Source organism: Elephas maximus, chromosome 25 (assembly GCF_024166365.1).
Source record: "Elephas maximus indicus isolate mEleMax1 chromosome 25, mEleMax1 primary haplotype, whole genome shotgun sequence".
In the NCBI taxonomy this organism is placed as follows: Eukaryota; Metazoa; Chordata; class Mammalia; order Proboscidea; family Elephantidae; genus Elephas; species Elephas maximus.
The window spans coordinates 18,005,536-18,019,078 of NC_064843.1; the positions used below are offsets into that span (position 1 = coordinate 18,005,536).

A 13,543-nucleotide genomic window follows, 5' to 3' on the forward strand; every position below is an offset into this window, starting at 1 on the left:
TATGAGGTCCCAACTCTCTGCTTGGTTCCCTTTCTTTTTATCTCTTGTAAGATAAAAGGTGGTGTAGGCCACACCTCAGGAAAACTCTCTTTACATTGGATCAAGGATGTGACCCGAGTAAAGATGTTACATCCCACTCTAATCCTATTTAACCACAGGCAGAGATTATGATTTATAACACATAGGAAAATCACAACATGGAGGACAACCATAGAATACTGGGAATCATGGCCTAACCAAGCTGACAGATGTTTTTGAGGGGGACACAGTTCGATCCATGATAATGTGTGTATGTGTATTTTTTTTTCTTTTTCTATTTGAGCCATTTAAAAGCGAGCTGTAGGTAAGATCCTCCTTTGCTCCTAAATACGTCACTGTATTTTTTCCTAAAAAAGGAGAACATTTATCAAAACGAAGACATTAGCACTGATACAGTACTATAATCTAACCTGCAGATCTTATTCAAATTTTGTTGACCGTCTCCAACTAACTTTTTTTTTTACAAAAGAAAATGTATTTTCCCCAGATCATGATCCAGTCCAGGACCACACATTGCATTTAGTTGTCATGGCTCCTTGTCATGGCTCTTTAGTCTCTTTTAATTTGGAACCAGCCCTCAGCTCTCCTTGATTTACATGACACTGGCCCTTTTGAAGAACACTGGCCAGTCATTTTGTAGAATGCCCCTCAATTTTGGTTTCTCTCTTGTTTTCTTATGGCCTAGATTTGGGTTGTGGGTTGCTGGCTCCATCCTTCCCAGTGTGTGTTATCAGGAGGCACTTGATGTAGTGTGTGCCGTTCCCAGCCATGTTAACTTTGCTCACTTGGTTAGGGTGGCGTCTCCCAGGTTTCTTCTCGGTAGTTACCATTTCCCCTGGTAATTAATCTTGTGGCATCAACTCCCTAAGTGGCAGAGCCAGGGTTTTAACCCAGGGAGTTTGTCTTCAGAACCCAAACTCTTAAACATTTTACTAAACCATCCTTTACAAGTCACAAGGAACATTCTGATATACCGGTAATCCCTGATTTACATATTCAAGTTACAACGAACCTCACTTGCAACCGTCTGTTTTGTTTTTTGTACATTTTATCCTTAGTAGTAAGTACTACATACAAAGTTGCAGTGCATAACTTGCTGATGTTATCATTCCCAGGTGTTCACTTGCAGATGTTCAGTTTTATGATTTACTGTTTAAAATACTGCTGTATAGCAGGCTATGTATGACCTGGCCTACAGTGACGTTGGTATCAGTGTTAGAAGTTGTAATGGAGAGAAAATTGGGCAATATTCAACTCTAAGGACATATGACAATTGAACTGTGCACGTACCGACAGCCATTATGACCCTGACTTCATTGTTGTGATACCAGCACTGACGTCATTGTAGACCAGGCCTACAGCGTGATCTTTTTCAACATTTCATACCATGAGAAGCATCAGTGGTTAATATGAAGCCGAGTTGTTCAGGTTTCTCTGACTGAAGCACCTGCACGGCTTACACCCCCAGCAATATGTCTAGCAAGAGAAATCACGCCAATGAAAGTTTTAATCCAAAAAAGAAGGTGAAGAAGACTTTAGATATGGACATAAAGATGACGATCACTAAGACCTATGATATGGAAAGGAAGTCATCGAAATAGCACGTGAGGAAGGACTGTCTCGTTAAACCATTTTGACAATCATTAAAATGACAAGAATAGGATTTTGGAGGCAGTTAAAAAGGAGCGATTGGCTTAAAATCGACCATTTTAACAAAGAAGAGGCAAAGGCCAGTCCACGAGATGGAGAAGCTGATGATTTGGGTAGAAGACCAAATCCAGAAGAGAATTCCTATGAGTTTACTGATGATTCAAAGGAAAGCACGCAGCCTTTTTGAAAACCTGAAGGAGCAGCAAGGGGAAGACGACCATGAGTAATTTAATGCAGCAAGGGCTGGTTTCATTGCTTCAAGCGCAGACTGGAGATTTGGCTTACATAAATTGCATGTAACCGGAGAAGCAGGAAGCGCCGCTGTTGAAGCTGCAGAAAAATTCAAAGATGAGCTGGAGAAGAGGGAAGAGGAAGGAGAGAAGCTGTCAAAAACTTTTACAGTGAAAGGATCAGCTGAAGTTTTTTCTAAAGTAAATCAGAGGCTTCAGTTGTTTGAAAAAATGGACCCAAATGCTGATCGCTTTGCTAAAGTTGATAGGCAGATGTGGGAATCCCTATGAAGTTATTGTGAAATATATGAATTAGAAAAGGACAATACAGACAATTCTCACTAATTTTCTAACTAGAAATGCCATCTCCACTCCCAGGGGTAATCCAGATGGTCCAGAACCTTCCACAAGTGGAGCTATTACCACAGCCGACGAAATGCCAATGTCATCCATGTCTTCTTCATCATCAGAGCAAATATTCATGATTTGTGTATTTTTTATGTATGTATTAAAATATATCTCTAAATTTACGTGTAATATTTTCAACCTCCAAGGACAACTAAAGATCAAATTTATAAAGATACTGGTAATAAAAGGCAATAATAATGAAAACTAAAAAAAAAAAAACTCAGTTTACCTTGTACAGAATCCCATCGTTTGTGAGGGACTACCTGTATAGCCTTCCAACATTTTTTCATATTTTTTTCTTTAAAAATGGGAATTTTAATATAGTTGTAGTTTTATATCCTGCTTTTTACACTTAATCGTGTGTTTCCCAATTTTCTTGAATGTTATTTAAGAAAAAGTTAAAAAAAATTTCTACACCATTATCTTTATATTGGTAACTGTTCTTGTATTGTTGGAATTTAGGGTATTTCTAATTTTTACCAATGATATTTACAAACATTTTGCAGCGAACATCTTTATACCTGATGTAAGGTGTGCGTTCACTAACTCAACAAGTAACTTCTGAGTGCCAACTATGGGTTAGGCATTGTGGAGCAGAATTCAACAAGACAGCGGCCTATGCCCCCAGGGAGGTAGCATCTAGTGAGCAGTTGAAGGTGGAGTCCTGGGATCCCAGCTTGGCTACCCTCTCTGTGGCCCCAGACGTCTGTAACATAGGAATCACAGTAGTGTTGTTGGGGAGCCTTTAGTAGGCATTCAGTAAATCCCTGTGGGTCAAGTCCAGTGAATATTTTTAAGTCTCATGATACAAACCACTGGAGTATTTTCCAGAATTTTTTTTTACCATTTCACTCTTCCACCAACAGTATGAGAACTCCGATTTTCTCATTCATTTTAAGAAGAAGCTTCAGTAAAGAAAATGTTTTAAACACCTGGCTAGCCTGTGAGTATCAGTGAACTCATGGTTAACAGTGGTTGGAGGACTGCACAGTGAGAATCTTTTCCGAAGTTCAGAAATGCGGGGACACTTGGATGTCTCTTGTTCTGATGCTTCTTTCTCCTTCACGTGGACAGTGGAACTGGTCACCTGGGAGACCCCTCCTCCAGTTGGCTCAGTATCCTGGACCATTGAGACTTGGAGCACCTGCTTCTGGAGTGAAAAATGCCAAATTCTGAAATGGGAGCTGTGTATAGAGAGGGTAGGGGGTAGGTTTAGATGATCTTCTGACCTACCTGGACTTGAGCTATAGGGACTGGATACTTTCTACATGGGTCATCATTCTTTTCTTTGTGGTTCACTGGACTAAGTCTTGTCTGACCTCATGTCTTCCCTTTGGAAATGGGGGCATGGACACCACTGAAGGAACATGTGAGAAAGGATCATATTCTTGGAAGTTATGGACTGGGAACCAGTAGCTTATGGGTATTTGATGGGATCTAGTTCGAGAAATTGATAATCTGACCAGCACTTTCACCTCTGGTCTCTTCATACTTGTATTGGCTATTGACATGCATACGTAGAGCTGTTTAATGCCTGCCCTACTTGGCTCTCTTCCCCCTGAACTTCGATATACAGTATTTGCTTTAGGGCTGTGTCCAGTTTTTCCCAAGGAGGGTCAATCTTTCATGGAATGCCTTTTCTTAAGGTGGATAGTCCTTTACCTTGTCTGTCCATTAATTGCACTGAATTCAGATTTGCCTTGTTTTTATGAAATTCCGAGTAGTGGTTGAAAAAAAATGGAGCTGTCTTCCTTTGGTCTTTTTTGTCTTTACGGAGTCGGTGTTACCTTATTGGTATCTTTTTATTGATTTTTTTCCTACAACAGTATTATTTTTTATTAAAGTTATTTCATGTTTGTAGTAGAAAATGTGACAATATAGGTCAGAAAAAGGAAAAAAAGCCAACCATACTCGTATTAACTAAAAGTGTAACCGCAGTTCTATTTTCAAAGGATGTATACAGCAAAATACAAATATGTTTATATAACTACATCACCTGACAGAAAGGAAAGCTAAATCCAGTTCATTCAGAATCTTTCAGAAAGCCATACTATTTCCAAATCCCTGTAGGATTTGCCTTGGCCCTGGCTGGGTCTAGAATCCTCCCTTTGAAATTCTATATCAATAAGCTAGGCAAGGTCACTTTATGGCAACATACAGAAACCAGTATTCGTTTTTATGTTGGAGCTGCTGGAGTATTTTCTACCAGTTGGCATGGGATTCGCTTCCTGTAACAGAAGGCAGTATTTCCTAAATTTGTTTCCTGTGCACATTCTGCTTGGGAAACCTTGAAGTGTCTTTATTCAGCTATCAAGCTATCAGTTTCCGCCTTGGGGCGCTGAGCTCTCCCTGCCCATACAGTAACTCCCAGGGGAAATGAAGTAGATATTATCTGACCAGAGATAAGTGGTCCTGAGATAGGCAGGGACTTTCAGTGTGACAGCATCCCATCATTTCCAGGATCTTTGGGAGCCCTGGGGGTGGGGCACAGCTGGGGGAGGGGAGAGGGGTGTCACGGTGATGCAGCTTTTAAAGCTTTTGTTTCTTGGCTTAAGGAGTCCAGGAGGCGCCGGCCCAGGAGCAGTTGAAACTCACCCTGCGGCTGATTCCTTGGTCTTCTCCATGAAGCCTCTCAGATTAAGATAATTCAGAAGGCTTTTAAGTTCACCAGTAGTAGTATGCTCACCACAGAAAAAGTGGAACCCACGGATTCAAAAATCAGTTGATAAAAATAACGTGTAATTCTCACCACCTAGCGACCACCACTGTTTATGTTCCGGTGGGGATTTTTGCAGACTGTTTTCTAAATTTATTCACATACACATATTTGTATATTGTAGTACACACATCACTGAACAGGGAGCAAGGTGAATGGAGTTCAAGCAACAACTTTCAGAAAGACATAAGGCTTTCATATTCTTATGGGATTGATGTGTGTGTGTGTGTGCATGTGAGTGTGCACACGTGTGTACACATGTATGTATGCATGCGTGTGTACATGGGCGCCTGTGGGGGTAAGCGTGTGTATGTGTGTGTGGTCCTTAGAAGGATCTAGTCGTAATGATGATAAGAGTGGTACCGATAACCAAAAAACCAAACCCAGTGCCGTCAAGTCGATTCCGAGTCAGAGTAACCCCATAGGACAGAGTAGAACTGCCCCATAGAGTTTCCAAGGAGTGCCTGGTGGATTTGAACCGCTGACCCTTTGGTTCGCAGCTATAGCATTTAACCACTACGCCAGCAGGGTTTCTGTGGTACTGGGTACTGATAGTTGTAAGAAAATGGACTTTAATTCACTACCTGCTCAGAGCTGAGCATTGTATGTGTCATCTTGTGACATAGGGTTACTATTATTGTGCCCGTTTTGCAGGTGAAACATAAGTTGACTAGGGAACTTTCCCAGAGCCACATAGCTGGCATGATTAAGAGCAGGCAGCCCAAGCTGGAAGCTAGAAGCCCACAGCACCACCATCCTACCCCAAAAGGGTGTGTTTCTGATCTCGTCCACAGTAACCTTGAAACAAACGGCCACTGAGAGATGGGTAGACTGTGTCAGTGGGTCTCTTCTCAATGGCAGAGGTGGTAGATGGAGAGATTGCTGCACCCACTTGGGACCTCAGGGTGCTGATAGTCATAGCTCATTGCTGTCAAGTCGGTTCTGACTCATAGTGACCCTGCAGGACAGAGTAGAACTGGTCCATAGGGCTTCCGAGACTCTAATCTTTATGGAAGCAGACTGCCACATCTTTCTCCTGTGGAGTGTCTGGGGGGTTGAAACCACCAACTTTTAGATTAGCAGCTGAGCGCATAACCACTGTACCACCAGGGCTCCTTGACAGTCATATAGGCAGGAGCTGTGTAAAAGTACAATGAAGAAGCAACTAATGTAGAAGCCCATTTTTATTTTATTTTATTTTTTCTCTAAATGTCAAAGTAACATGTTTGTGGTAGACAAAGTAAGGAATTAGAGGGAAAAAAAAATCATCTATATCCCCAAACTGAACAATAATCAGTTAACATTTTGATATTTTTTTCCTTCCTATCATTCTTCTTGGAAATCCTGGTGTCGTAGTGGTTAAGTGCTATGGCTGCTACCCAAAGCGTCGGCAGTTTGAATCCGCCAGACGCTCCTTGGATACTCTGTGGGGCAGTTCTACTCTGTCCTGTAGGGTCGCTATGGGTCGAAATCGACTCAATGGCACTGGATTTGGTTTCTTTTGGTTTTATCATTCTTCTAGGAGTGCCAGTGGTGCCACGATTAAGCTCTCAGCTGCAAAGCTAAAGGTTAGCAGTTTGAACCCACCCAGCGGCTCTGTGGGAGAAAGACCTGGTGATTTGCTCCAGTAAAAATTACAGCCTATGGGGCTGTTCTGCTCTGTCACATGGGATCGCTATGAGTTGGAATTGACTCGCGGGCACCTGACAATGACAATCTCTCTTCTATACATACCATTTAAATATCCAGTGTCATTCCATATTCCATAGTGTCAAATGGTTCACTTAGTGATACGTTGTGCATATTATCCCTTTTTATTGACCATCTGTGTTAAGATGATTTCCAACGAGTGCACTCTTCCACTGCATAAATATACCACAGATTGTATTTTCTGTCACCCGTGCTTAACATTTAGGTGGTCTCCCACTTTTGGTGTCATAAATAATGTTGTAGTAGAGCTTTGTATGTTAAATCTCTGCACGTTTCTCAGTGTGTATGAAAAAGGTCCCAGCTGCCTCCTTTTGTATTTTTTTTTTTTTGTCATGGTTGAGAATATATGAAGCAGAGTATATATCAATTCAACAATTTGTACATATACAATTCAGTGACATAGATTATATTCGGAAACCCTGGTGGCACTGGAGTCTGGGTAGATTATGTTCTTCATGTGTGCAGCCATTCTCACCCTCCTTTTCGGACTTATTCCTTCCATTAACATAAACTCACTGTCTCCTAAGGTTCCTGTCTAACTTTTCAAGGTGGTGGTGTCAATTTGATCTCATATAAATAGTTCTTTAAAAGAGCACAATGCTCAAGGCAGACATTCTTTACTAATTAAGCCAAACAGTTGTTTGGTTTAAGGAAGGCTTCAGGGGATTTTTAAAAAATCTTTATTGTGCTTTAAGTAAAAGTTTACAAATCAAGTCAGTCTCTCATATAAAAATTGATATATACCTTGCTGTATACTCTTTTTATATACTCTCAGTTGCTCTCCCCCTAATGAGACAGCACACTCCTTCTTTCCACTCTCTATTTTGTGTCCATTCGGCCAACTGCTGACCCCCTCCGCCCTCTCATCTCCCATCCAGATAGGAGCTGCCCACATAGTCTCATGTGTCTGCTTGATCCAAGAAGCTCGCTCCTTACCAGTATTGTTTTCTATCCCATAGTCCACTCCAATCTGTGTCTGAAGAGTTGGCTTTGGGAATGGTTCCAGCCTTGGGCTAACAGAAGGTCTGGGGACCATGACCTTTGGGGTTCCTCTAGTCTCAGTCAGACAATTAAGTCTGGTCCAGGGGCTATTTTTGGTCTAATTTTAAGGTTTAAAGATTATCTCAGGGCAGCGGTTTTGGGGTTCATCCAGCTTTAATAGTTCCAGAAAGCCTGGGTTCCATGAGAATTTGAAGTTCTATTCTACATCTTCCCCCTTTTGATCAGGGTCCCGCTAAAGAATCTTTGATCAAGGTGTTCAGTTGTGGTAGCCGAGTGCCATCCAGTTCTTGTGGTCTCATGGCAAAGGAGTCGTTTTGCACTTCCTTAAATTTGTTGATTGAGAGTAAGTGTGAGAACAATTGGGGAAACTGAGCACTTTTCTCTGGGTGGGCCTGTGCCTCCTAGTCCTTTTGCAGTGTGGAGTTTTTAGTTTTTCATGGCTGCTTTCACATTTCAGCAAACATAAGGTGTATGCAGTTCCCCTAAATGCCTCGGTGTGCCCCGTGCTCAGTCAGCTGCAGGCCTGCAGACAATAACAGCATTCAGACATGTGCACAAATGGCCATGCAGTGTTGACTCAGAGAGATTTAGGGGTGTGGCAGGGCTTCCACATCATGTCGCCGCACCCTCAGACCCAGGGGTCGAGGTCGGGGAACAGAAGTTGGGAACTTAAGGAAAAAATACTCCATCAATGTTATTTATTAATGAGTGGGATAGAATCTTGGAATAGGATTTTGGCTGCTCTAAGAGTGGGGGCTGTTTAAGGCAGAGCGAGATGGTGTTTTAGGGACATCACAGAAAACAGTCCCTCTGTTATTATCAGCTCATTCCTGGACCAGAGATGCTGAAAGTTCTTTGCCATCTTAGTGCTGGCTCAGGATAGACTTAAATAAATAGTCTTTGGAAAGTTAACTTTAAAGTTTTGTGAGGATGATGCTGGTCTAAAATATTCCTTCTCAAATACTAATGTTTATCAGAGTTAAGTGACAGGAGGCTGAATGTTGAGTACAGAATCAAAGAAGTTTTGATTAAGGCTTGGCCTTTTATATCATCTTGTTCACTGTTTGCTTTATGCTGTATTAAAAAAAAATCCAAAGCAATATTTAAAAATCACCTAATTTTATATACAAATCAGCTTCTCTTGCAGCAAAAGATCACATCTGGAAATAGGGGCCTGATTTCTCCCTGGCGGCAGTTAACCGAGCAGGGCAGTGCTGTGCCTTTGGACTCGGCACAGTTTACCCATGGCCCCTACATGGCCTGCCCGGACCCCGTCAGCATTTGAACCTGTAGCCACCATGTGACTCGTTGCTTAGTATATTTCTCAATTAAGTAAAGAAAGCCTAAGTCTGTGGATGGATTTATAATCTTGAAAGGCTAGATCGTAGCTAACCAGCTTCTCCTTTTGAGAGCCTGGGTGTTTGTCTTATTGAATGCCACCAAAGAACCCCTTTAATCAGGTATCAGGTTCCCGTCTTTCCATCGTACCTGCTCTCATGATTAGTATATACCCTGTCTTTGCCAAGAATGCAAGGTTGTTTAGTGTGAGCTGGCGTATTTCCCAAGCACACACTCCCAGGTACAAAGGGAAGATTATTAATACTTGTCACAGGTGGTTTATGGCCGGCCAGCAAATGATGAAAAAGCCCTTTCATTGACGGCTTCTGCATGAATTCTTCAGATGTAAGAAAGGAAAGTCGCATGCTCTGTCCTTTTGATTTCCTTCTGGACCCAAACCAGGACACATAGCCGACTCATAAGAGAACCCCCCCCAACCAAAGACTCCGTCTGTGTTTGCAGAATTTGATCTAGTTAACACCAATACATTCATTCATTCATTGACCTTAACGAGGTTTCTAATTCTGCTACTGCCCTGACTGAATATTCTGACGCAAGGGTCCCTGAGACCCCAACTCAGGTTGTTTAGAGCAGGGAGACTTTATGATTGTGTGATATGGAATGACTCCTTTGAACCGAAGCTCCTCCTGCCCAGATAATACTCGGCTTTCTGTATACGGTCTTGTTTTGGAAAGGAATGCAGTTGTGTCAGCATGCCCCTCGAGTGTTTGTCTCTGCTGAAATTGAGAGGCGTTAGTGAGCACCCCAATTCTAAAACCATTTTCCCCCTCACTAGGAAGGACCCCCGGGGATGATGTAGGTTCTGTTAGAAAGTAGCTCTAAATTAACACCTACATACGTTAAAGTCGTGTATGAGAGTGGAAGGTGGGAATGAAAGACCCCCCTCGGGGCTCATATCCTGTTTGAATAACCCCCAAGGAGACCACTGAGGTTTTGATTAGGATGTTGGACCCACAGTGCTGGAGGTGGTGATGGTAAGCCCTAGTAGGTTCCTTAACTCCATAGAGAGGTTTGCAATGGAAGAAAGCACAATTAAAAAATGTTTACAAATAGTTGTCATTCACCCTTCATTGGGGATATTTGTCACTTTTGATCTCTCAAGATTCCTGGTTTGACTTTTCCTCTCCTACAGTTCTGTGGGGTCCACACCTTGGGGGGCTGGGCTAGCCAACCCCAGAACTGCCTCCCTAGCCCTGAAAACTGTTTCCTGTTCTGGAGGTTCATATTCTCTCTCTCGAAGTTGCTCAAAAAACCCATTGTTGTTGAGTCCATTCAATTCACAGTACCCTACAGGACAGAGAACTGCCCCATAGGGTTTCCAAGGCTGTAGTCTTTACGGAAGCAGAGTGCCACATCTTTCTCCTGCGAAGCAGCTGGTGGGTTTGAACCGCTGAACTTTTGGTTAGCAACCCAGCATTTAACCACTGTGCCACCAGGGCTCCTTCTATTGAAGTTAAGAGCATGTTTTGGGGGAATTCTTTGAGTATATCCCCTCGAAGCCCAGTATCACAGACTTTTCAGGACAATTATATAGATTGTTAAAGAGTGGAGTAACAGCTGCTTAAAAACAGTAATGAAAACAGTTCTTTCAATAACAGTGTTTGAAAACACCCAAAGAAGAGCTTCTCTCTCTGTTGGTTACTAAATGGAAGAAGGGTGTAAATTTAGTCAGGCGTTTTTGGCTTGTCTGTACCTAGATTTTTTGTGTATCTCAAATTGTGTTGGGCTATTTATCTACATAGTTAAAAGAAATACATGCCCATGCTAAAGATGTTTCAGTGGTGTAGAAAGCTAAAAGCAAAAGCCGGGAGGTTTTCCCTTCATGTATATTACTTCATAGACATTCTTATGCATGTACCCAAGCTTTTTTATATAGACAGATGGGAGTATTTTATATATACGGATCTTCACTGATGTGTTCATTTTAAACTTCTAAAAAAGTTGTTAGCAGGCTAGACAGGCCATATCGAAAGTCACAGTCATTGGATTAAACAAATGAATGAATGAGTTTTCAAAGACTTCCGCAGGTTAGTAGCAAAAAAAAAAAAAATCATTAGTTGCTTAGCTTTTTCTTTGAAAGTTGGAGGTCAGTAGAACGATTTCTTTCATCAGTCAAAGTAGAAAGCTAGTTAAAATTAATCCTGGTTGACTGGTTATGACATTAATTAAAACAGGATCAAACAAAAACTAGTTGTCGCAAATAGATTCAGACTCATGGTGACCCCATGCGTGTCAGAATAGAACTGTGCTCCATAGAGTTTTCAAAAGTCGATCTTCCCAGAGGCCCCTGGGTGGACTCGAACCACCAACCTTCCAGTTACCAGCCAAGCATTAACCATTTGCTCCATCTGGGGACTCTGAAACAAGGTGGAGCCACCCATTTTTGAAAAAGAACTTCTCACTAATGTAAATTCCATTGAAATCAGCAACAGAAATCAGGTTAGACATCTGATTATAGTTGACTAACGATGTACAATAATACATTTTTAGAGTCAAAACAGAAATGAGAAATCATCTATTTCAAGTCTCTTATTTCACAGAGGCTCAGGAAGGGACCAGGCGGTTGGTGATAGAGCCAGGCTGGGAACCCCAATTGGGGCCTCCCCTTTGGGGTGTAGCAGGCTAGCCAAGAGGACACCTGGGATCTCAATGGCTGAGTTCTCTGAGCCTCGGTTTTCTCTGTACAGACCAGGGTTCTCAACCTCAGCAGTGCTGACATTTGGAGCCAGATCATTCTTGGTTGTGGGGGGCTGTCCAGGGCATTGTAGGATGTGTAGCAGCACTTTGGCCTTCACCTACTAGATGCCAGTAGCACCACCACCTCGCAGTTGTGACAATTCCAAATGTTTGCAGACGTTCCCACATGTCCTCTGGGGAGAGGGGGAGGGGCAGAATTGCCTCATGGAGAACTGCTGTAGCTACCCACCTGGTGGAGTGCCCGTGAGGTTTAAAGCGGAGCAGAAGGTGAAGCACCTCAACAACGTTAAGCTGCTTGTTTCCCTGTATTTGTGCTTGGTGCACATTCTTCCACAATTGATCCGTGGTTGTGTTGTTGTTGGGTGCCGTCAAGTCACTTTTGACTTACAGCGACCCTATATGACAGAGTAGAACCGCCCCTTAGGGTTTTCTAGGCTGTGATCTTTATGGAAGCAGATTGTCTTCCCCCCTCGGAGCAGCTGAATGGGTTCAAACCACCAACCTTTCACTTAGCAGCTGAACACTTCAAAACTAAAAACCCACTGTCATCAAGTCAATTCTGACTCATAGCGACCCTACAGGACAGAGCAGAACTGCCCCCTAGGGCCACTGTGCCACCGAGGTTCCACCAAATGCTTAACTGTGGTTAATCTGCTCTGCCTTTGGCTGCCACAGCTGTGGTGTGCCTCTTGCTTTGGGTCTGGGAAGAGAAGACAGGTTGTACCTCATGGGGGCAGCATTTCCTGTGGGAGCCCTCACAGGCCTGGAGGAGTGTACCATCACCAGCTGGGGAAGCAGTGATGACTTCAAGGACCACGGGCCAAAGCCCAGCCAACCCCAGTGACAGATGTGACTCCTTGCTCTTCATCTGTCCCTGCTCCCCCTGCTGCATTTGTGTGACCTGTGAACCGGGACCCTTGGCCACGTGTCTGACCTTCGACCCTGTGTTGTATTTAGGTGGCCCTGGTTCAGTGGACGGAAAGCGTGGGCTTAACACTGGTGGGCCGAGACCAGTCTTCCATGCAGCTGAGGACCCCTGGCGACCAGATCCTGAACTTCACCATCTTGCAGATCTTCCCCTTTACCTATGAAAGCAAGCGCATGGGCATCATTGTGAGGGTGAGTGGTCTTTTGTTTATGACTGAAAATCGCTAAACTTCCCAAGTGCGCCGTGTAGTGTATGCCCCTCCCTGTGACTTGGCATTCTCTCTTGCCCTCTCTGTAGCCCTCTTTGCTATGGTGTCTGTTCCCCAGACAAACAAGGGAATGGAATTCCCAAAGCAGAAAGAATGCCAGTTCATCAGGTAGGCAAACTGCGGATCAGTGCTGGCTGACCCTGTTTTAGAGTCAAAGGACTAGTGAATATGGATTAGGCATTTCTTGCTAATACAGTTCTCACTGCATACTCTTTGGTTAATTAAATAATTTGAATTGTTCTTTATTTGTGCGCTTAGAAAGTTACCAAGAGAAATGATTGCTCAACATCATCATGTTGTCAAGTTTGTCTCAGATTTTTAAAAAATATTTTTTGAACCTTCTGTTGAGCTATCACATACACAGAGAACAGTGCAAACATCCTCAGTGTACTGCTCAGGTTTTTACAAAGTTAGTATTGTGTGACCAGCACCCAGAACGAGGAACAGAACAGGACTCACCATCACCCTGAAGCCCCTTGGCCCCTTTCTAGCCAGCACACACCCTCCCCCCCATAACAAGGGTATAACTACTCTTC

At 43.0% G+C, this 13,543-nt stretch overlaps 1 protein-coding gene across 4 annotated transcripts in view; it reads left to right on the top strand.

The window, feature by feature from the left end:
* ATP9A (ATPase phospholipid transporting 9A (putative)) overlaps positions 1 to 13,543 on the top strand; it is a 148,650-nt gene that overhangs the window by 94,680 nt on the left and 40,427 nt on the right. For all 4 annotated transcript variants that reach the window (XM_049868746.1, XM_049868748.1, XM_049868749.1 and 1 more), the window contains exon 15: positions 12,769 to 12,930. In XM_049868746.1, the coding sequence (XP_049724703.1) occupies positions 12,769 to 12,930 (162 nt within the window). The remainder of the gene's footprint in view (positions 1 to 12,768; positions 12,931 to 13,543) is intronic.